This window comes from Leptinotarsa decemlineata, unplaced genomic scaffold (assembly GCF_025532065.1).
Source record: "Leptinotarsa decemlineata unplaced genomic scaffold, Ldec_3_MD MMD2_tig00026340_RagTag_RagTag, whole genome shotgun sequence".
Taxonomy (NCBI): domain Eukaryota; kingdom Metazoa; phylum Arthropoda; class Insecta; order Coleoptera; family Chrysomelidae; genus Leptinotarsa; species Leptinotarsa decemlineata.
In genome coordinates, this window is record NW_027412694.1 from 4528470 (window position 1) to 4553210 (window position 24741).

At 37.6% G+C, this 24741-nt stretch overlaps 1 protein-coding gene across 4 annotated transcripts in view; it reads right to left on the reverse strand.

Annotated features, from left to right (window-relative positions):
- LOC111517473 (ATP-binding cassette sub-family C member 4) overlaps positions 1-24741 on the reverse strand; it is a 50622-nt gene that overhangs the window by 20598 nt on the left and 5283 nt on the right. For 3 of the 4 annotated variants that reach the window (XM_023173645.2, XM_023173646.2, XM_074183517.1), the window contains exons 2-4: positions 15952-16197; positions 13875-14079; positions 10403-10628 (exon numbers count right to left, since the gene is read on the reverse strand). In XM_023173645.2, the coding sequence (XP_023029413.2) occupies positions 10403-10628; positions 13875-14079; positions 15952-16197 (677 nt within the window). Of the gene's footprint in view, position 1; positions 179-10402; positions 10629-13874; positions 14080-15951; positions 16198-24741 lie in introns of those variants that run through there. The other variant, XM_023173647.2, reaches the window with a different exon arrangement.

Below are 24741 nucleotides of genomic sequence, written 5' to 3' on the forward strand. Positions count from 1 at the left end.
CTTCCAACCCTCTGTGAAAGAAATGGAAACCAATATGAATAGACCATTACGCAGAATAGTATATCCCGTGATACATTTCAGGAACCATTCCGATTTTTTGTGCTCAGTCTGATCTCAAATGTTTAGATAAAAAACTATCAACTAGTAACGTCTTAAGCTCACAACCCTTGAGCAAAGACTACAGAATACTATAAGACGTGTCACTCGCTCATTTTTCGACATCTGAGAAATCTCGCCGCCCGCTAGCGACAGCGGGTAATTACCAGCCGAGGTAGTACAGTGTGTCGCTTGAAGTTACCAGTTCTCGTCGGCACACGAGATATAAAGGTTGTCCGTATTGTTTGGTATTGTCAAAGACTACAGAATCGGTAAACTTTGGTATTGTGATTGTGTTGTGTTCGTTCGGAGTTCGAAATATTTATTTTGTGAAAATGTCGACGTATTGCTCAGTGGATGGTTGTCTGAGTACGGTGGGAAGCCCAGGTATTTCGTTTTTCCGCTGCCCAAAGTACAGTGAAAGGTATGCATTCAATATATTCACCATTAATTTTTATTTTACCTATCTATACCTTTTATGGTTTTGTTGTATAAAATTATTCATAATGAAATATACCGCCGGCATTTGCCAATCCAAACTCATTTCAATCTTTTTTCAAAATGTTCAGTTTATCGATTGATATACTTGAATTTTTTTTAGGTGTCAACGTTGGAAAAATGTATTAGGCTTCATTGGGAATCATAGATATGCTAATCTTACCCCAGAGCAGAGTCACAATAGAATTAAAATTTGCAGCTTACATTTTAGAGCCGATGATATTGTGAATTCTCGTATTCATAGCTATGCTGTTCCTTCATTGCGTCTGCCTCAAGATGGTTCTCAGAAAGGTTGGTTCAGTGAAGTTTATAGATTCAAATGATGAAAAAATCTTATTCCACTTTTTAACATATGAAATTTACAATATCAATTTTGTTGTTTAAACCTTCCAGATGATGATGCCATTGCCGGTACTAGCAAGGATTTTATTTACATTGATGCTCAGGTTCAAACGGATCAATTAGGATCACGAGGTGAAATATCTTTTCGTTATATTATATACTTACCTGATCTATTTTTATATGCTTCGGAAACAAAAACGATGACAAGAAAACAATTATTGAAAGTACGTACATCTTTCTTTTAGATGAATGCAGCCAAACATCTGCTAAACTCTCTTCGGGAACTCCAAGAAAAGTGGCATTACGAAAAAAAATTGTATCACTAGAGAAAAAAGTAGCTTCAACATCGAAAAGAACACTGGACGAAACCGGAATTACTCTGGATGATGTTTTCAAGTTTCTGGATCGAAAATATCCTGAGCAATATTGTAAGCTCTTGAAAGCACAGCTTTCTTTGATAAATAAAGCACCAAAAGGGTCCAGGTATAGTGACGAATTCAAACAGTTTGCATTGACTGTTTATTTTCTTGGTCCGAAAGCATACAAAAAATTTTCAACAATTTGTAGATTACCGTCAAAAAGTACACTTCATCGTTTCACGAAAAATTGGATTGTTGAACCAGGCTTCAACGATTTTATTGTTGGTTTTATTGAATTCAGGATTGGGCTCATGAAGGAGAAAGAAAGAGATTGTATTTTATGCCTAGACGAAATATCTTTGAAATCTCATCTTTATTATGATATTTCCGGAGACAAAATAGTAGGTTTCCAAACGAGTTTGAATGGGACCTCTACTGACATAGCAAGTAGTGCTCTAACAGTAATGGTCAGAGGTTTAGCAAGCAATTGGAAAATACCACTTGCATACTTTTTCTATAAGACATCAGCAACTTCTGATGATTTGAAAGATATTTTGTTCAAAACGGTACGAAGATGCAAAAGTATAGGCCTAAATGTCATGGGGGTGGTTTCCGATCAGGGTTCAAATTTTCAGAAGTTGGTGAAAACTTTGAATGTTACAGACAAAAATCCCATATTTCTGATAGACGATCATAAATTTGTATATTTGTTTGATATCCCGCACTTACTGAAGTCGACACGAAACAATTTGTTTTCCTATCAGTTTTTACTTCAGGGTGGAGAAACAAGAAAACATTACATAGAAACAATGTATAATTATGATAGAACTAAACAATATAAATTGGCTCCTAAACTTAATAATGACCACATTTATCCAAATAATTTTCAAAAAATGAAAGTCAAGTTGGCTTCCAAAGTTTTGAGTCACTCTGTAGCCGTGGCTATGCACACATACATTGACTTCAATATTTTGTCCAAGGAAGCATTAGTTACTGCTGATTTCATTAAAAAAATGAATGATCTTTTTGATTTATTGAATTCGAGCAATTTTGAGAAATGTCAGGCTTTTATGGGAACGGAAAAGCAGATGAAATGTCTTCAAGAAGCCTATGTCATGTTTCAAAATCTCCAAGTAAAAAAACACGATGGCAAAAATGTCACGAAACAATTGAAATTCATTTTTGGGTGGAAGTTGACTTTGAAAGCAGTTTTTGCCTTGTGGGAGAAGTTGAAAGAACGTGATTATTAATATTTTTTCACGCGTAATTTGAATCAAGATTGTTTGGAGAATTTTTTTGGACAGATCAGAAATTGTTCTGGCAACGCAAAGAATCCAACACCCATACAGTTTTGTAGAGCTTTCAAAAAAATATTTGCTTTGAAATATTTTGATTCTAGTGAAGGTGCTAATTGTATGGATGATGTTAATGACGTTTTGTTAAGTTTGACGCCAGAATTAACTGAACAATGTCGATACATCCTTGCTACACCCGACATTCCAAACTATGTTCCTTTGAAAGTTTTCACTCGAGATTATAAGAACCTTAAAAGTCCCGAAGGAAACGCTCTTGTCTATGTCACAGGATACCTCATGAAAAAATGTCTCATGCAACATTCGTGTGACATTTGCATACATTTTAGCAAATCATCAGAAAACCTTCTTGATCAAGATGCAATTTTCTGTAAGCTAAAGGCTTACAGTACCGACAAATCATCGTTTGGTGGATTAACCGTACCATCAAGAGATATTGTTGACCATGTAATAGAGATGGAAAACATATTCATTGAAAATTTTGATAAAATCGGCAGTGAGAAGGGAATTGGACAGTATTTGAAAACAAAATATTAGAAAATTCTTTTCTCACATCCATGTCAAAAATTCCCCTTCGATTATTATATATCTTTATATACAAGAGTTCGGATATACTTTACTTTAAAATTCATGAACCAGGACATGAAGATTGTTGGGAAACATAAATCATGCAATGTAAAATTGAATATTTTAAATCATTTATAAACATATAACATTATATAATTGTATTATTTTTGTTAATAAAACATGTTTTTCTGAACGTATGTTTATCATTTCATCAGTAAATCACTCTGATCTGTTTCTTAGATCTTTATTCATGAGTTTATCTATCATGTTTCTAGAAGTTGATCGACAAACAACTACTTTCGTATCTTTGTTTATCTGTCTGATACAACCGAGCAAGCGAAGTTTCAACTTCGTAACGTCCCCTGTAGATATCGCGAATAGGAACTGCCCTCGTATAACTGTCATGCGGCCGGCGGCTTCCGGACATCGTCTGTCGGCGATATGATTTATGGAAATCGCAAAAAATGCAATCCTGAGCCGTACCGACAAACGAATTCCTTGGAGTGAACCAACTTATAGTATTCGGTAAACTTTGCCTTGAGTCGCCACAACCGACGCTTGAGACGCCACAACCGATTGGTCACTGTCGAGCGATATCAGAGCTCTACTTACTCTGGAATTAAGTCCACTTACGAAGTATATTCGGTAGCACCTTCTGAGACCCGGTCATGACTGATATCTGAACTGTCAGGTCGATATGTTACGCCGTGCCGGCCGCGATTTTACAATCTCTATACCAATACAGTCACGATGGTGACTGAACTCGAGTCATTTTTGTTTGCAAAATATTAGATACAAAACCTAATCTATCACAGTGCAAAAATGCACCATACTGGCGTAGAATTTGTAAGACGAATTTAAAATTAGGTAATGAATGAATGAATGCCTACATTGTTTCGGTCATTTAAGTACATAGACGCTGCATTCAAAATGAAGACACCCATAATTTCGCAATTTGAAGGGGTAATCAAATTCTTGATTAGTCGTGAAGGTTGATGAGATTTATTATTATTTTGTAAACTTTTTACATTTTGATAAACGTTGGTTAACAAAATTTAAATACAAATACATTTTTTCAAAAAATTTAACTAAATAAGTATAAAACTAAAAAATGATCCTCTTCTAATGTTATTGGACATTGTTAATTTAATGTTTTTTTGTACTAGATTCATTTCTTTCTATGCTAAGGCTAATGTTGTGATATGATTCAATATGGATTTTCAACAAGTTACTTTTATTCAATTTCTCGTTATTGACGGAGAGCAAAACACACAAATGTTTAAAAATATGTTTAAAATCTGTTTTTCCGTTAACTAGCTATCGCACCCCTACGAACGACAACCCTCAGAAGTCGAAACTTGTGCGAGCTAAGGATTAACGAGGTCTTACCTTTTAACGTGTGATTCCTAACACGGGTTAGACGATAGCAAGTGAAGATCGATCGTTCAGACTAGGGCTTGAACCACCGACCAACACGGCAGTCAATTCGAGTGAGTGAACAAAGCACCCATGCCGAACCGCTTGGCTACCGACCGACCTAATAAGTGTAACGATTGAATTATAGCTGTGAAGATATTAGTATGAAATCTATGAAAATTCTCATACTGAGCATAAAAGATAATTTTACGAGAGCTTCAATTGATAATTTACTCATTACTAATGGTACAGATCTGTTGAAGACATGACTGGATGACTTGTTTTTCAATTCAGAGAATTTAAGAGAATTGTCTCGTTGCCTCATTGTCTCATTGGAAAACTCTTTTGAAAATCTTGGAAAAGATCTCATAGAAGTTTAGCCTTCCGAATGAGAAGTGAAAAATTTGAGAATATGAAGTTTGAGTTGAATCGCGTCTAGAGCCTTCAGTTTTCGACGTTTTGGCTTCTATTTGGAAGCCATTTTTAAGAAAGTATAATTACTCTGAAGTTTCAATATGTCTACTCCTCAGGTAGTGACACACCCTTGAATTTTGTAAGTTGACATCAAGTTCTCAATCTGTTTACCCACTAAGTCTCGTTACTAGTCTGCGAATGGGTTTCAATTTGCTCACTCCCAAGCGACGACTGTGAGTCGATGCCACTTCGTCGCGTTGTCAATGCGTTCGGATCTTTTAGACACGCCCTTTCATAACAATCTGCAAATACTTTCGAAACACTAGTGCGAAATCTTTGAACATCTAACAAACATACATTTTTGTCTGCCTTGTCGTTGTTACCTTTTTCACGAATATTCTACTCTCCGAAACCTCATCCGTCTCCAAAACGAATCACCAAATTTCCCAAGATACTCTTAGCCTCATCAGTCACTGCAAATCCAGCACTTAGCCAAAATTTATCAACAAAAGGACGGCGCCGTTATGGATTCCTCACTATTTTCAATCCTTACAAACTTTTACATGAAGGACTTTGGAATCAGACCCATTGACATGACCCATGAATCTTACGTGTTGACTTCGATATGTAGATAACGTCTTTATTATATGGTTTCATGGATCTGAAAGTCTCCATACATTCCTAAACCATATCATATCCTTACATTTCTACCTGAATTTCACAACGGAAGTTGAAAATGATAACTCACTTCCATTATTGGACGTTCTCATCACAACATCCAACAATTTATTCTCACACACTATTTATCGAAAACCAACCTATACCAATCGCTACGTCAATGCTAAGTTCCAGCATCTTCCTGCCTAGTAGAATTTCGTTTTGAATTCTCTTATACACAGGTCTATCAAACTCACTGACAGCCACAATAGATCTAGGAAGTGAACTAAGTAAAATCGTCCTTCACCAAAACGACTATTTCTAAACGCAAATCCAAAGATTCATCCAACTTCAGCAAACCCAAACCTCACATCCTAAATAGAACCAGAAGATTGTTTTCCTTATAATCGTGAGACACGGGAAATATATAAAATACCATATTTCACCTGCTTCAGTACTTATATCGGCCGATAGAAGAGTTTCCAACATTCCTCGTGAATCCGCCTCAACAAACAGGATGAGATCATTTCCAGATCTGGGGAGTAGGCACAGAACCATTGAAGCGTGTAACTACCTAACATATTAGAAGTTCTGAAAAAATATAATTTGAATTTTTGAATTTCTACATCCGGTGCATTGTCGAAATGTTTCAGAATCTTCTGTATCGAACTAAATACCGTTTTCGTTAATACCTGGTTTGAATTTCCGAAATACTTGGAATCTTATAAGAAGCTCAAATTATAAATACTATTTCAAATACCACAAATTCGGCAGTTGTTACCCGCAAAAACATTTTTGAGCTGCAGCGGCATCTTCAATGCGAAACAATTTGAATTGACTCTCATATCAATTTACAGTCAACATCTGTCAACCCACTAGCGATTTCAGAATTGGAATAGTTTTCTATACTCTCTCCATGCAACAAACAAAACCATCCAAACAACGATAGATGCGTAATAAAGCTCGATATATATAGATATATATAATAATATATAATATACCGAAAGCTTGACATATAACAAAGAGTTTTCTTGAACCGCGTCTGTAATTTTCATCGTTTCGACTCCTGCTTTGGATCCATTTTCAATCTCCCTTGCCCCCAAATCCCGTTACTAGTTCTATGCTTGCTATGTTCCACTCTAAGTTGTAGCAGCTATCTTGTTTGCCTGACCGGGTACCTGAGTTATTTTCAGGTATCTTGCGTGACAACAATGTCCTCCATGTTTGTCAATGCGAATCATCTCGCTTGTTAAGGCAATTGGAGCGTTTTTTCACAAACTACACTTAAACGATTTGATCTCCACTAACTTTATTGAAAATAATCATAACATGTTTCGCTAAAACATTAGCTTTTTCAAATGATTAATACATCCAAGCATCCTTACATTCATATTTATATACTACAGGTAACCACAATCGAGACTACCTGTAAGAAATTACCTGAATCTCTACATCACATACCTGCTCGATTATGCTTACCTAAAGCAAATTGCCTACCATCTACATCAATAATAATTCTTTATGGGTTTTTAAGAAAACAAGTTCAATAATGGTGATCTATTCAAATCTAATTGGTCATTCATTAGAATATTTGAATTTTTAAGTTTATTAATTTCCATTGCTTCTAAATGATTCAGTTTGAAACCTTTATTTTCAATGTGCAAAATTTCGAATTCTTCATTAAAGATGTGATTTTCTTCTAGAAGATGATTTGAATACGTTGAATTTGTTTTCTTGTTTACATAGCTCTTATGATGTTCCTGGATTCGATTCCTAAATGTCCTGCCAGTTTGACCAATATATACCTTAGGGCACGTTCCACACTTTAATTTATATACCCCTGATTTCTCGAATTTAGATGTCTTATCTTTATTATTTTTAACTAGCTTTCCCAACGTATTACTTGTTCTATATGCAATTTTAATATCTCTATTTCTCAAAAATGAAGCCACTTTTTCCGTTGGTTGTCCAAAATAGGTTAAAGCTCTATAATTTTGATTATCTACCTTATCAATGGGAAAAACGTCTCGCAACGCTTTTGTGTAGACTTTCTTGGCAAGTATTTTGTTTATTAATTCGGCTTTAAACCCATTGTTTACCGCAATTTGCTTGATGATATTGAGTTCTTTATCAAAATTATCTATTGAAAGAGGAACATTGACTAATCTATGAATCATGCTATTATAAGCTGATACTTTGTGCATGATTCATAGATTAGTCAATGTTCCTCTTTCAATAGATAATTTTGATAAAGAACTCAATATCATCAAGCAAATTGCGGTAAACAATGGGTTTAAAGCCGAATTAATAAACAAAATACTTGCCAAGAAAGTCTACACAAAAGCGATGCGAGACGTTTTTCCCATTGATAAGGTAGATAATCAAAATTATAGAGCTTTAACCTATTTTGGACAACCAACGGAAAAAGTGGCTTCATTTTTGAGAAATAGAGATATTAAAATTGCATATAGAACAAGTAATACGTTGGGAAAGCTAGTTAAAAATAATAAAGATAAGACATAAATTCGAGAAATCAGGGGTATATAAATTAAAGTGTGGAACGTGCCCTAAGGTATATATTGGTCAAACTGGCAGGACATTTAGGAATCGAATCCAGGAACATCATAAGAGCTATGTAAACAAGAAAACAAATTCAACGTATTCAAATCATCTTCTAGAAGAAAATCACATCTTTAATGAAGAATTCGAAATTTTGCACATTGAAAATAAAGGTTTCAAACTGAATCATTTAGAAGCAATGGAAATTAATAAACTTAAAAATTCAAATATTCTAATGAATGACCAATTAGATTTGAATAGATCACCATTATTGAACTTGTTTTCTTAAAAACCCATAAAGAATTATTATTGATGTAGATGGTAGGCAATTTGCTTTAGGTAAGCATAATCGAGCAGGTATGTGATGTAGAGATTCAGGTAATTTCTTACAGGTAGTCTCGATTGTGGTTACCTGTAGTATATAAATATGAATGTAAGGATGCTTGGATGTATTAATCATTTGAAAAAGCTAATGTTTTAGCGAAACATGTTATGATTATTTTCAATAAAGTTAGTGGAGATCAAATCGTTTAAGTGTAGTTTGTGAAATTACTATGGATCTTCATCAAGTAACGGCCGAATCAATCAGAAAATTGGAGCGTTTTTTAATTTCGATTGCTTCCTGAACTGTCCTGGCCTGAAGATTTTTCTCCGTAGCAATGGTCTTGGTGCTTTCGAAGCTTATTGTGTGGCCTGTTTTTTGCTGGTGTTTGAAGAGAGATTATGCTGGATCTGATTTGCGAACAACTAGTTCATGTTCATAGGCTCTGTTAGAAATTCTCCTATTGGGGCAGTTTGAACATGGTATTTCGTATATGTCCTGTGCTTCATTGCGTATCGTGTCCTTGGGTGTTATTAACATAGTGGAAAAACGTTGAAACTATGAAAATTACAGACGCAGTTCAACCCGGACAACAGTATATCACCTTAATATTAATGAAAAAAATTCAATTAAGAGTATATACAAAAATCAAATTGAAGCAAATCCTTTATTGTTCGTTGATGAAATCGTGAGAAAAGTAGGAAAAATTGCTTCAAGTGTCTATGAAGTTATGGGAGAATATAAATGAAATCATTTTTTTTCGTCTCCCAAACCATTTCACTCACGGAATAAAATCATTGATAAGATAGACGATTTTGATTTAAACGCCATTGGAAGGAAAGTACATAGTTTCTTTTCGAAATGAAATGCCAACAATACATTTAGTTCTGAAAGTTGTAAACGATGATGCTGATCTACTTATTTCAAAATTACACAAATTGATGTAGAAATGAATCTGTCTGAGATGAAATTAATCCCTTTTCAGTAGAAGGAATAAGGTTGATACTATGTCACATTGGTAGCGAAACCGGTTTCGTCCCCGACGCCTTGTGGGTCTTTGAGTCGAAGAAAACCGGCGACCATCATAAGAAAATGGATGGCATATCTATTGAGAATTGGTTTACGAACATACTTCCGAAAGTAGAAGAGAATTGTGTAATTGTTTCAGGCAACGCTCCATACCATAAAAGCTGAAAAAAATTCTACTTCAGCTACGAAGAAAGCTGTAATTCAAGACTGGATGCACTTGAAGAGTTTAACATTCGAGAATAACATGGTGAAAGCAGAACTTTTGAGGGTAGTGAATGAACATAAAAACCGAATATAATGAATACCTTGTTGACGAAATTGCTAAAGCACATAATAGAATAACATTACATCTCCTTCTTCACCACTGTGAGCTCAACCCAATGGAGCTTATTTGGGCGGACTTGGAAATATTTTAAGTGAAGCTTTTTGATCTATCATCGCTGAGAAATGGAATAATTGCGTAGGGCATGAGAAAGATAAAGTAGAAATGGAAATGTTAGGATAAGATCCTCTGATAGATGATTCAGTTGACAGAAATCCGTTGATGAATAATCTCAATGATGATTCTTCTAGTAGCAGTTCTTCAACATCTGAGTAATCGGTCTAAAATGACAAATACATTTATTGTTTTATCATTATTTTTTCAATTTATAGATTGAAACGCAATTTTGGAATCAAAAACTGTTTTTCCTGCTGAAATAAAATTATCCATTTTCTGTAGCACATTCAATGTTGTATTCTCAAATATAGTATTATTTGGTCAAATATATAGGCCTTGCAGAGGCCTAACATAAAACGTAATGCAAATATATCACATGAGCTGAACTTACTTTCAAATGGTAGAGCAAAAATGACAAGAAAGAGCATCCCTGTTATTGAAGGTAATCCAATAAACTGCCACATTGATAAGGTTATAACTAATAATTGTAGCGGGCCAATTACAAAGTATTGTAGACCAATCACCAGTTCAATGAATCGATTTAGATCATTTGACAGAATGTTGACTATTTTTCCTGCTGATATTTTCTCTAGGGAATTCATACTCATTCTCAGTACCTGTAATAAAATTTAATTTTCATTTTGACATATTTAGAGGTCTTTCTCAGGTCATAAGTATGACTTAATAACTTTTAATTATGATCAACATTCCAAAGAGTGGGTTTTGACCTCTTTATTGAGCATTTCAGGTTTTTTTTTGTACTTTGAGAGCTGTCTGACTTGTCCATTTAGTCCAAATCTCCAGAAAACACTGCAGCCTCTTGGGCTTAGTGCGTTTATTCTTCCATCTTCTCATGACACCCATTCCATCAGTCTCGTTCCCTGTACTAGTTTGTACAGGTTCCGTGTTGGATGTTCGTCATATTATTCTGGGCGTAATTTTGTACGTCCATATATTGCCTGTCTCCTGTGATTCAGTGCCTCACATTCGCATAAGATGTGTAGAGCTGTTTCTATCCCTTCGTTACATAATCTGCAGCTGAGGTCTCCGTTGTACAGCCCCATTTTATTCAGGTGTCCTCTAAGCAGACAATGACCGGTTAGTAACCCCATAATTATTCTGAGCCGATTGAAGTAGTTGTTCGGTTATTTTCTCGGACGGTTCCCTAATGAAGGTACAACTGTGTTTGTTGCCAGGTACTTTTGTCCAGTACTCTGTGTGCTTCTTATTGGTCCATGTTCTAATCTGGTTTCGTACCAATGATTTTGGTACCCCCAGAGCTGGTTCAGGACCTATATATGAAGTTGATGTTCCGCATCTAGCGCGTTCATCAGCTTTATCATTACTTGTGATTCCTGAATACCCTGGCACCCAGTACAAAGTTAATTTGTTCCTGTTTGCAAGTTCATTCAGTTCTTCATGGCATTCCCAGACCAGTTTTGATGTTACCTTCGGGTTTGTCAGAGCCCTTAGTGCGCTCTTGTTGTCTGTAAAAATATTGATTCGCTCATTTCTTTGAGGTCTTAATTTAATAAGCCTAGCACACTGCAAGGTAGCATACACTTCCGCCTGAAAGACGGATGTGTATAGTCCTAGCGGATAGCTGTAGTTTAGATTTCTATCCGCTCGGTATATTCCAGCTCCCGTTCCATGTTTGGTCATTGATCCATCTGTATATCAGGTGTTTTTCCAAACATGTTTTCGGGATGACTAATGTCTTCCACTCTTCCTGGCTTATGATTTTGGCCGTGAAGTTTGTGTTAAAGTAGCAGTACTTCGGTGTCATGTGGTCCGTGCACAAATTCAATATGTGCTTCTCCACTTGTTCCGAAATTTTTGTTTGGTCCGATCTTTTGTAGTTCGGTGAGTTTTCCAGTCTGAATTGGCCCGTCCTGGCTTCCCCCATTATCACAAAGTGTAAAGGAGGTAGATTCAGGAGTGTCTCCAATGCAGCTCTTGGGGTAGTTCTCATTGCTCCCATCATTCCCGAACATGCTAGTCTTGATGACCTGCTTCACTTCTGGCCACTAGACCAGAGATGCGTATGTTATCATGGGTTCAACCACCATCGTGGTTGAACCCATGATAACATGGGTTCAACCATGGTTTTAGCCCCCATGTTTTTCCATAGGTGCGTCCAGCGAGCATCAGTGCTACCTCCGCTTTCCTCTCTATCATGTCCAAGTGTTGGTTCCAGGTCAGTTTGGAATCTAGGATTACTTCCAGATATTCAACCTCCCCCGACACTTGTATTTCTTCACCTCAAAGTTTTAGAGGTCTGAGACCTCTAAAACTTCGTCCTCTTGGTGAATGCTACTATGGTCGATTTGGATGGACTTATGTGAAGCCCTTCTTCTCCGGCCCATCTTTTTATAATGTTCAGGGCCTGCTGCATGCATCCCTTCACTACATTATTGTATTTATCCTGGACTAAGATGACTAAGTCGTCTGCATAGCCCAGTCCTTTATACCCATTATGGTCCAAAAAAGCAGCTGAAAGTACTTTCTTGTTTTTCTAAGTATATTATACTTTTTCTGTTACCCGACATAGAGCCGTATCTGTTGACATACCTGACCTGTATGCATATTGGTCTCGATGTAATGATCTGATAGCCAGTGATACGTCACTGTCAAGTAGTTTTTCTAGCGTTTTCAACGCAAACGACATGAGACTAATTGGTCTCACAGCCTTCGCCGAGTCCTGTCCGATTTTCCAAGGTTTCGGAATGAAGGTGGCGCTGATCAGTTTCCAAGTTTTTGGTATGTGTCACAGTGCTAAGCTTGCCCTGAGAATTATACACACTTTTTTGAAAAGTACTTCCGGTCCCTTTTGAAGCATTACTGGGTATATGCCATCAGGTCTCGGCGACTTATAGGGTTGAAATGAGTTTGCAGCCCATTTGACTTTCTCCATTTCTATCACCTTCTTTGTCATTTGCCAGTCCTGCCTGGATGCCCTTTTCGGGGTCTCCAGTTCTGAATTCGCCCAGGACTCCGGTGTTAGATTTGTAATTTCTGACCCGGGAAAGTGTACCCGGAAAAGCTCTCTGATAGTCTCTTCTCCGGGTTTTGTATATTCCCCCGTATTCGTTTTCAGATTATTTATTGAGACCTGAGGTTCATTCGAGAGTATTTTGTAGAGCCTGGCACATGCTTGGGTCTGTTCGACCTCCTCACATTGCCTTCTCCACGTATCTCTCTTGGATGTTCTCAGGACTTTGTTATACTCTGTATTGGTCCTGTGAACCTGATTTCCTTGCACATTTGAAGGCTTTTCTAGTTTTTTTGTCTCATCCTCGCCAGATCTTCATTCCACCAGGACACATTCCTGTTTGATTTCTGATTTACTATGGGACAATGTTCGTTGTATGTAGATATGATAGCTCCCTGTAATCGATCTGCTGCCAACTCTAGGTCTATAGAATCTCTAATGTCAAAATCCATGCGGTCTAAACAGGTTTCCAGGTCCACCGTATAGGCTCCCCAGTTTGTTTTCCGGGATTTTGATATGTTAGGATCGAGGTCTGAATCTTTCCGATTTCAATGTTTATGTGTCGATGGTCTGTTTAAAATCTGCAAAATATATATCACCACATATTATAAAACAGAGTCCCCCGCCCATCTGTTTGTCTAAACGCGATGAATTCAAAAACTATCGAACGAATTTTCACCAATGGACGGAGAGATTTAAGAAAGAGGTCTAGGTGTATATTTCATTGATGTTTCGTGTAAATTGGTTAAAATATGATGATGCCATCTCCTACTGCAAGCCTTTTGCACAAGTCGAATGATAAAAAATTATCTGAGATGCTAATAAAGCGCAATATTCATTCTTTGAAAAATAATATATTATTATAATTTACCTTAATATATATTAAGGACGATGTAGAAGCTCTCATCCTTATTGCCAGGCATGTCAGATTATAATTTGAAAATTGATGGAAAATGCATGATATAAAAGAAAATAGTATCAGTAGAGTTCCCAATATCCATTTTCCTATGGTACCGTCAGAGTCATCCACTATAAACTTCGCCGTTAATTTCTGCAACATAACGCAGGGTAGTATTCTGCAAACGAAAATTACATACATAAATTTACATTTCTTTGAAGTTAGTTTTCTATTCCGATGAAGAGAATATTAAGAGGTTGTGTTTGATAAGTCTCTCTGAAAATGTAATATGAATGTGAACAGAGGCAGCGTAAGGCGTGAGCGGTATGGGTCACTGCTCACGGCCTTGCGGTGGGAAGGGCCTCGCACCTTAAAGCCGAAAATAAGAGAGATATGAAAGAAGAAAATAGGAATGTGGTTCGGCAAAAAGAAAAAGGAAATTTTTGTTTCTTTGATTAAATGAAAGTGAGTAAACAGCCGCAGTCTCAGTGACTTTGAATGAGGTCAGTGACCCCAGACAAGATGTTTTTTATTACTTTCTAGCCGGGTATTTTTAATTTTGTTGTTTGTTGTTTCAAAAAAGTACATAAGTCAAAATTTCAGCAAGTGATCAATAAAAAATTTTTGATTTCGAGTGTTTTTTGATATCATCAACCCTTCTTCTTGTACCATCAGTGGGCCTCGCGAAATGTACGTTGCACAAATCAAATTTAGGTCTTGCGCCGCCACTGAATATGAATCATGTATGCTGTGAAAATAAAAAAAAATATCAGATTCGATTGAAAATTTTACTGAAGGTCATTTTTCGTGGTGAATAGTTGAATTACGATTCCGACTTTTTTTTGTTCTTTATAAAAGGTTCATTTGCATCAACTGTATAATTCTCTACTTTATGATTTTTCATCTAGAAAAAAAAACGTAGCTTCAAACCCACATTATATCAGATACTTTTTCCGCATGAAATTGATTTGAATTTCACTAGTTCGGACTTCCATTTTCTACTAGATAAAATGATTTGAAATCCCTGAAAAAAGTAAAAAAGAATAATTAAAAAAAAGAATAGTTGAAAATAACAATTATATTAAGCTACAATAAACCTGAAATGAAATGATAGTGAAATAACCTACAAGTAAAAATATAATAATTGAATAAATAAAAACTAAAGGAATGAAAAAAGAAAATAATAAAAAATAAAAAGTGTAGAGATTCCAAGTCACGTTAGTTCACGACGTTTCGATTGTTGGTATCTACAATCGTCTTAGAGTGATGACTGTCATCACCCGAAGACGATTGTAGATACCAACAATCGAAACGTCGTGAACTAACGTCAAATCATTTTATATAGTAGACAATGGAAGTCCGAACTAGTGAAATTCATCACGAAACATTGTCAGTTACCTTCAAACAAACGTTGATTTGAATGTGATTGTGTTAACCCTGATACGTTACATAGTTTAGTGACATATACAGGGGGAGGCGAAGGGGCAAAGGCCCCCTAGGGAACATATGAAAATTGGAAAAAATAAATCACTACTTTTTTTTGTAACTTGATGAAACTTGAATGAATTTCAGTTGATCTTTCATTGACAACACCGTTCGGGCTGTTTTCATGTGATGTGTCAGGATGTGTCAAATTCTTCAAATTTGACACATCCTGAATATGTACTGACATGGCTGACTATACTGCGAATAGCCATGATACCCACTGTTGAGGTGGTTCGGAAAGTTATTAACATAGCTACCAAGAATATGAGAATAATGACTACAGCAGGCGATGTAGCCAAAACTAAATACCAAGTGAGATATCATCTACTTCTCTTAACAACTTCTCTATGGACACTTGAAAAATATAAATTCATCTCAGCATTACTGGAATTATAAATAACTATCTCAGTATTTTCTTCGAATTTCACATTCACAATTATTATGCAGATTCATTTCTCTTTCGAACATCTCAAACAAGATTTCAGCGTACTTGAACCTCTGTCTCTATGTAGCAAACTTCTATCTCCTTTCGTATTTTTTCATCCAATTTTCTGAAATAACTTACTTGAGAAAAATCGAGTTAATGAGTATCAAAGCATAGAAAGGTAGTGCTCTTCTCAAGTACAATTTCCACATTACTTTTTGTAATCTTGGTTTGATTCCACTTATACTAGTAGTCTTCAGTTCTTCTTTCCAACACTGTTCTAACTCTCTCGTAAGATTCTCCGTTTTGTCGTCATCTACAACTTTGAATAGATCTCCCAATTTGAGGGGATTTTTGAGTCCTTTTCTGACCAACGGTATTGTCCATCTAAAAACAATAAATAATTTTGGAATGAACCACGTACTAACGAAAATAGTTTTAGAAAATTAGAAAACAATATTGCCACCAAAGTAAGTCCTTTCGTTTCATTTGGTGGTGGCAATATTTTTGAGTTCCCGGGAAAAAGTAAATATCAGCTGAAATAAAATAATACAAAAATCAACTTTTGAATTGAACCCCGTATGGGTTCTCGATGATCTACGAAAATATTTCGACCTAGAGGAAGGTTACTCAATATACCTGTGAATTTGAATTCAGATCAAACTTGTAGTGTAGTTTCACAGTTTTCAGTATTGGTTTATTTGAATGCAGATTAAAGCATTCAGGTCTGGCTCTTGTAAATTCATTCAACGAATTTTTATATACATAAATGTAGATAGGTATTATCATTTCTTGTATGATTTTATTTATAGTTTTCAGTTTCATTGATATTTTATTGCTTTGATGTTTTAATCGCGCTGTATCTAACTTTTGCTTAGAATGATTTGGATATTTTCGGAAACCATGGAGAAGTCTTGACAGAATAGGGGAAGAGGGTGAAAAACAATATATAATGATAGGGCAAGAATTTGTGAGATATTAAGACGATTAGACGATATTCACGAATGAACATTAATAAGACGGTGCAATATTCAAGTCGAGCCGCGACCTGATTGCACAAAGACGAACATATTTCATGGCAAGCGAATATTGACGTTCAAGTTGGTTCATGAAATACATTTTTCGATCGATTACGAGGAGTTCTTGTTTGTAAACCCTAGACAATGAAAAACAAGCCTACATATATGTTAAATCAACTGAATTTGTTTTTTGTATGGAAATTCACCATAGGATCAATTTGTATGTGTACGTGATACGTACGTGGGTCTTTAAAATACATTACACTTTTATATATCATTGTAGCTACGCTGAAAGTTTTTATTTGGCTAGTAGACTGATGAGTCTAACTACTTGTCGAACTCTAGATTCCAACGCTCATTTGGGTTCACTTCGAGTTCAAATATAAACGAATATTATTGAAACTCGCATGTATGAATTATGTTACATCCTTTGAAGCTGATGATGATGTATAGAGGTCTTTCTAGACTGTTTGTTATCTTCATGGCCCACATATCTGAGGTTGTATCACAAAGTGTGGGTAATCCATAAATATTCCACATACTATAAGCCATCTTCATTTGAGCATTATTACCACTTCAATTGATGCGGTCCAGTAGTTTTAGTTTCTGTTGGCCTTCCGGCACAATATGTCTGAACATCAATTCTATTTCACTAATTTCCATTCTGTATCGACTTCCCGAAGTAATAAATGTTTGAATGAACGTGCTATAATCAGAATGAACTGCTTTACATTCAATATTTCTTTATTATCTTCGGCAAAACCTCGAGATACTCCAAATGTGAATTACCGCTGAATACATGGCTGACGGAGTCCAATGTATCTTGTTCATTCATATCAAGACCCCATTCTATCGCTAGTCGCGAATTTGCATGTGTTTTTCCCAATATCATTGTTTTCAGCTTGATGGTTATGCCGGGTTTCCGAACAACAGACACTTGCTCGCCATCCATTCCATAGCAACTTCCTTTGAGGATAAAGGAAAAGGCGTTATTGGAAAAATTGGATTGAGTGGTAATTCCAACAAAGTTTGGAATTGGTATAATTCATAGTGTGCGCATTCTCTTTTTTCCACCTGCGGCCTTCGTATATTTGCGTGCTGCCTTCAAAGCAATTTTGGCTGGCCTTTTTGAATTCTTGACAACTAATTAGCTTCCCTCTGACTTGTGTGGACTCTCACGCAGTTTTTTAACTATTCCAGAACCGAAAATCATTACCTTTGAGGCTTTCCATATTTTTTATTTTGTTTAAAAGTACGCCTCTTCGTCTGTATACGTGTTGTGGAAAATGACTCACACACCATAAGAAATCGACGCTTCCCTTTCATTATATTTGTTATCAGCCAAGCAGCCCCTTCCTCACTGATAGAAGCATCTTTTGATGGGACGCCATAAAAATGTGGATTGCTATTATCTGGCCTTAACATATTTTCGAGTTCTGAAATAGTTAATCAAATATTGTACTTTTCAATCATGATGATGAACCTCAACCACATTTCTTCGACCATGTAACACCAGATATGACATACAAGCAATTCCAAGTTATATTACGAAATGTTGGGATGATAAATATGGATTTATAGTTATTGAGGATGACAGGGAAATGCAAAGTGGTCGTTATCGCGAAAGATTAGACAGACGCTTTCATATATCCTTGACGTTCTTGAAGAAATTGAATCATTTGACTGTTATGTAACGTAGATGACACTTTTGTCGTAGATAGTCTTGAAGTGAATATATTTTGAAGAGAAAAAATGATGATGAAATACTTTTGGAAAGAAAGTTGATTGAAGCAATGGATGTACTTTAGAAAAAATCAATGATATCAAGAGTAGTCGCCTAAGTAATCAATCAGCATTTGAGAGAATCAATGAGCCAGTAATAACACTTTCGAGAGCAATATCAGCCACTACTGAAGGAGCATCTCGAATGATTTAGGTGATGCAGAAAACGAAAAGTGCTACACCTTTCGTATTTTGCTATACAATAGCTTTCTCAGTCGTGAAATAATAAGTCACTTCTAAATTACAACTAAATTACAACTATCATATTATCTACTTGAATGCCCACTTTCTAATTAATGAATTCACCTGAAAAAGTTAGGTATAAATTCATCAACTACATGAATAAATTAAATTTCCGTTTTTAAATTGGTTTATTTCCATGATCTCTAATAGATTAAGTTTTTAACCGTTCTACTGGAAGTGGAGGACAAAAATAGCATTTCGCAGGAAAATAATTGTCTCCTTCTACAAAAAATTGAGAACATGTAGCAAAAAACAGCGAACGAGTTGAAGGTGAGAGAAGAAACGCACAACAGTCAGAGTCCTGCTGTAAACAAACGAACATATCCAAGTATCATTGGACCAAACGGAATCAGTAATTCTGCCAGTAAGAACGCGTTGAGTTGATTTTTGATAGATGAACCCTTTAATGCTCTGAACATCAGTCAACATTATCAGATCATCAGAGAAAAATAATCGACATTGCTTCAGGATCAGTGCTTAGTACAGCCTTGTACATTCTCTTTTATTTAAAGTAATGAATGGAACAGCCCTAAATAATGCCCGACAAGCTTACGTAAGAGAATGATACATTTCTTTGTGTTGGAAATATTTTAAGTGCATCTGTCTTAAACTGACATTGTTGTTAGGTTAGGTTAGGTTAGGTTAAGTTAGGTTAGGTTAGGCTAGGAGTGGTTGGATTGGTCCTTTCAAGCGTGTATGTGGAGGAGCATAATAGCGTGACGGTGTGCTTCAAGTGATGTCACTTTGAGCACACCTCCAAAGCATGCAGACAGGAACCGGCATGCAATAAGTGTGCAGGACAACATGAGGGACGTGAATGCATAGGTGATAGGGGACTCAGCTACATGAATTGCAAACGAGTCGGTGTGGCTGCAAATGAAAGGAGACACTCGGCGCTGCTTGATCGTAAGTGTCCAGTTCATATAAGGAGGGTGGAGGTACAAAGAAGAAGAACCAACTACATTCAAGGTTCTTCAAATTAATGTTGGCAAAGGAAGGAAGCCACCGCATTACTGCGGCGGGTTGCTAGGGAGGGATGGGGGAGAAGGGACCAAAGTTCGAACCTCGGTCCGATCCACCATACACAGCCTCGCCCATAGGAATGCAAGGAGTGCGAATAGGATAGGAATAGTTGTAGGAAACGAAAGGAGTAGTGTAAGAATTAGGAATGTGTATGATGAGCCAGGGGGAAGAGGAATGTGAGAATGGGCACAATTCGAAGAATCTTTGATGGATGAGAAAAAAGAAAGATTATGGTTGGAGATATGAATGCGAAGAACGTAGCATGGAGTGGCAACATCACGGATGAAAAGGAAGAAGATGTTCTAGAGTGGGTAATGGATAGAGAATGACTGCGGGAGTCCAGCCACTTTCTCCAGAACAGGGGTGAAAGTTGGGTCGACTTGACCATTAGTGAAAACGCGCAGGTGAATGAATGGAAGGTGTGCATGGAAGAAACAATGAGTGATCACAGAATGGTTGAGTTTTGAGGTTACCCGAGATGAGAAGGGCAGTGTAACGAATGTCAGAGGAACCAACTGAGATGGACTCGAGCGGATGATGTCTGAGTACCGACAGGTAGAAAAGAAAAGAAGAGAAGCTCAAGACACGAGAGAAGAAGAAGAAAAGAGAAGGATGGATGAGTACAGAAGAGAAAGAAATAGTTGTAAAAGGATTATTGAGAATGCCATAGTTACATGGTTGAGGAAGAGAGTGGAGCGAATCCAGGATGAAAATCCGTGGGACCGAGCCTATCGACTCCTTAACAATGAGAGAGCGGAAGAGATGTCTTCGAATGTCTTGAAAGAGGATGGTACCTTCTCCGAGGGGAAGGAAGAGACCAGTAGACATCTGCTGAGCAAGTACTTTCCTAAGGACGATCCTCTGAGAGACACAACAGTCAGGCACTGGTGGAGGGATAGAGAGCATGATGCATGGGGAGTGAACCAGCCTGGCTTTTCGATGGGGGAGTTGCGAGAGGTGGCAGAGCAGCTCCTGGACGGAAAGTCGACCGGGGTGGATGGTGTCCTTCTTTGGATACCAGAGAAGGACGGAAATTCCAGGCCAATCAGTCTGCTGACAGGCATGGGAAGGATGTTAGACAGGCTTATTAACGGTAGAATGCAAATCTGGTATGAGAGAGTTGAAATTCCCACCTAACCAATTCGGTTTCAAAAGAGGGATGAATACTGTAATGGCAGTAGAGAGAATGGTGAATAGAATAAGAGAAAACAAGAGAGGAAGGAGACATAGTCTGGTTGTGGCGTTGGACCTGTCAAACGCCTTTAATACCGCGTGAGCACCGGCGAATGAGGTGAGTATGAGACGAATGGGAATGACGGAAAATGTGGGGAGGACATGCATGACTTTCATAGGAGAGAGAACAGTCACCTGTTGCTCGGTCTCTGAAACGATGAACAGAGGCTGTCCACAAGGTTCAAGTCTGGGACCGACACTATGGTTGATAGTGATGGCAGTATGGTTCGAGCGAATCAACAGTATGAAAGCTACACAAGGGATTGGGATAACTGGAGTACAAGTGCAGGCTTACGCGGATGACCAGCTTGGTGTTGGCAGATGGAAGTTGGTATGGAATGAATGTAAGGCATGAGAGGAGGAGATATGGCTGAGTTACAATGAAAAGAAGACAGAGTGCATGTACATACCAACCAAAAAGGATCCTAGAAATGAATGGGAAAAGTATGGAAATGAGAACGAGCGTCAGGTACCTTGGAATTGTGGTGGACTCAGGACTATTGTTCATAGACTACCACAAGGAAGTGAGGAAAAAGCTGGCAGGAAAGATGAGAAGGTGGACCGGAAGGAACATTGGACTGAGAGAATGTGTGGGAGTGATATATGAAGGGTAGTCAAACCTGCGGCTTTGTATGGGGTACAATTGTGGGGGAATAGAGTGAATGATAGCAGGGTGAAGAAACAGCTGAGTGCAGCCCAGAGGCCCTTGGCCTCATGTGGGGCTTACGACGACGCCAACGGCTGTCATTACCGAAATGGCACCATTGCACATAGAAGGATGGGCCAGGTATCGAGAATGGAGAGAGAACGGGACTAGGGACTAGGATAGGGTAAAAGGAGTAGATAGGATATTTCTCTGGATGCAAGGGGAGCTGCTGGAGGAGAGGGAGGACCAAGGAGTGATTGAAGTGCATGTAGATGCCGGAGCGAGGACGGAGGAATGAAGAATGGGCATAGGCTGGGCATATAAAAGAGGAGAGGATGAATGGATCGCAGGGAATGAGAGGGTCACCAGACAAAGATGCGTGAACGAGGCAGAGCTGATTGCGATCGAGCGAGTGATCAGCATGTGGAGCATGAATGAGAGTGTAAAAGTAATCAGTGACTACTCTGCTATGGCTGTAGAAAAAGTGAGAGCAGGAAGAGTGGGGAGTAAAAGAGTAGCGATGATTCAGCGGATGATTGAGGAGAGGAATGGTAGGGGAGTACGTACTCTGATCACATGGAACAGTGGACACTATGGAAACAACATAGAAAGTGCGAAGGCTCATGAAGAAGCCACCAAGGGCATGAATAAAGTAGACATAACATGGGAAGTAAGGAAGGCATATAGCAAAAAGGATGAGAGGAAAAGAATAAAAGAGAATATTAGGAGAGAATGGCAAAGGGAATGGAAGAGAGACACGACTGGGTGGCTGTTTTACAGGTTTTGCAGAACAGTCGGATTTGGATCTTTGGATCTGTTACGGAAGGCTGTCCAACTGCTTACTGGGCATGGAAACTTCCCGGGATACCTGGCAAGATTTAACCTGGGTCCTGAAGTTCCCTACCCCTGTGAGTACGGGGAGCCTGAAACGGCAGAGCACGTGATAAATTGGCGAGAGTGGAAGAAGATGACAGAACGGATGAATGGCGAAATATTGCTGAGAGATGAAAATGGGAAAAAGGATAAATGGTTATGGTTTGTTAACGACTGTGCGGAGAATATGGTGAGGGAAAAAAGGGAAGGATTAATGTGGAGCTGCACTCAAACAAACGTGGTGAACACTAAGAGAGTTATAGTCTTGCCAATCATAGCCGGAAGCGATACTGCTAGACTGTAAACGTATCCAGGGATGCGCAACATAACATATACAACTGGGATACAGGGTTTGGGTCAAGAAAAAGCAAACTTGATGTTTACTTTTTTTGTTATTATGTTTGATTATTGTTGGAGTAACTATAATTTTTTTTTAATCTTCTGTTATTAGGTATGATTAGTGTTGAAGGAGCCATAATGTTTTTAGTTTATGATTGATGAAATATGTTTTTGTTTTTGGAGAAATGAAGAATAAAAAAGAAGGCTTCTACCCCGTTGATTCGTCTCTCCGTATGGCCGTCGCCTTGTGATGGTGATATGGGGAGGGGGTGAGTTCGGAGGAGTAGGAGTTCTCTTGACAGTGGTGGCGATAGATAGAGGGAAGATGCCTGATGTAAGGCCAACGGGCTAGGTGGCTAGGGCATCAAAGGCAATGACGTTATTCATGTCCCCATCCAGGGATACCATAGCCGACTGCTACAGGAGGAAATAGAGATCCACAAACACACGTGTAATTTCAAGAGAGGAAAAGAATATGGAAACCCATTCTAAGGAGCTCAAGGATAGCAAACGGCATGACAGCAGGTAGTGATAAGTCAATGAATGTTAACGACAAATTACCTAATACAGGTACAGGTATTAGAACTCCAAACTAGCTGACACAGCATAAATACGCGTTACGAAACCGTAATTTTCAGTCATCGGATGTATAAATCTCTGAAGAAGCCAGCCACTCGCGCCAGCAAAACGTCAGGAAAAATCCCAAAAATCAACGGCCTTCTATCCCGAAAAATATTGTAAAGTTTGTGGCATGGATTATTCAATATTGTTGATAGCCAGTAAGGCATCCCTAACACTACTTATAGCAGAATCCAAATCTACTGCTTCTGGCCATTGTTCAGCTGAATATTGCATCCATATGTTCGTAGGAGAAAGAGCATACAACAAATATGAATTGGAAATTATGCTACAAAAGCAGTTTGTGGCATGGAGTATTCAATATTGTTGCTAGCCAGTAAGGCATCCCTAACACTACTTATAGCAGAGTCCAAATCTACTGCTTCCGGCCACTGTTCAGCTGAATATTGCATCCATATGTTCGTAGGAGAAAGAGCATACAACAAATATGAATTGGAAATTATGCTACAAAAGCACTCGTTTGAAATTTACCATGTTTGAAGCGAGAAAGCTAACTTTAATTTCACATTAATATACCATATTTCTATTATTTACAAAGAGAAGTTATACTCAATTCTAAATATCGAATTCAACTGGCGATCAGGCTTTGGCACCAGATTAATTCTGAGAATTTGACTCCCACATGTGGGTTTGGATAAATTTACTCCACGAATCATTTTTGAGTAGAATGTTTTGTGACACGTTCTGGAAGGCATCATTTCATCCAATAAAACTACATGAATGGAGTCACCATATCGCGTGGACAGCATCGGCAGCTTTTCAATGTTATAACTTCAATCAAAGATATCAAAGGTATCTGCTCCATTGGCTCAGTTTATTAAATTATTGCAGAATTGATTTTTTTGGTGTTTGATTTTGAATGACCCATTCCAAATGAAGTGAAATTATGATATTGAAATATAAAATATGTTCACCTGGATTGCTGGGTATAGGTACTTCTGACGTAGTACACTGTCACTTTGCATCACTTCTTTCACTCATCTATTCAAATACGTTGGTTTATTCAAACTGAATGTGGAATAGCGATCCTCCAAACATTTATAGATTTCTGTTACTGAATAGGTTACTACAGGTTAGGGGTTCATGGTGAATAACCAGCATATCCAGCGCTCCAAATGAAAGTGTGATGTTGCT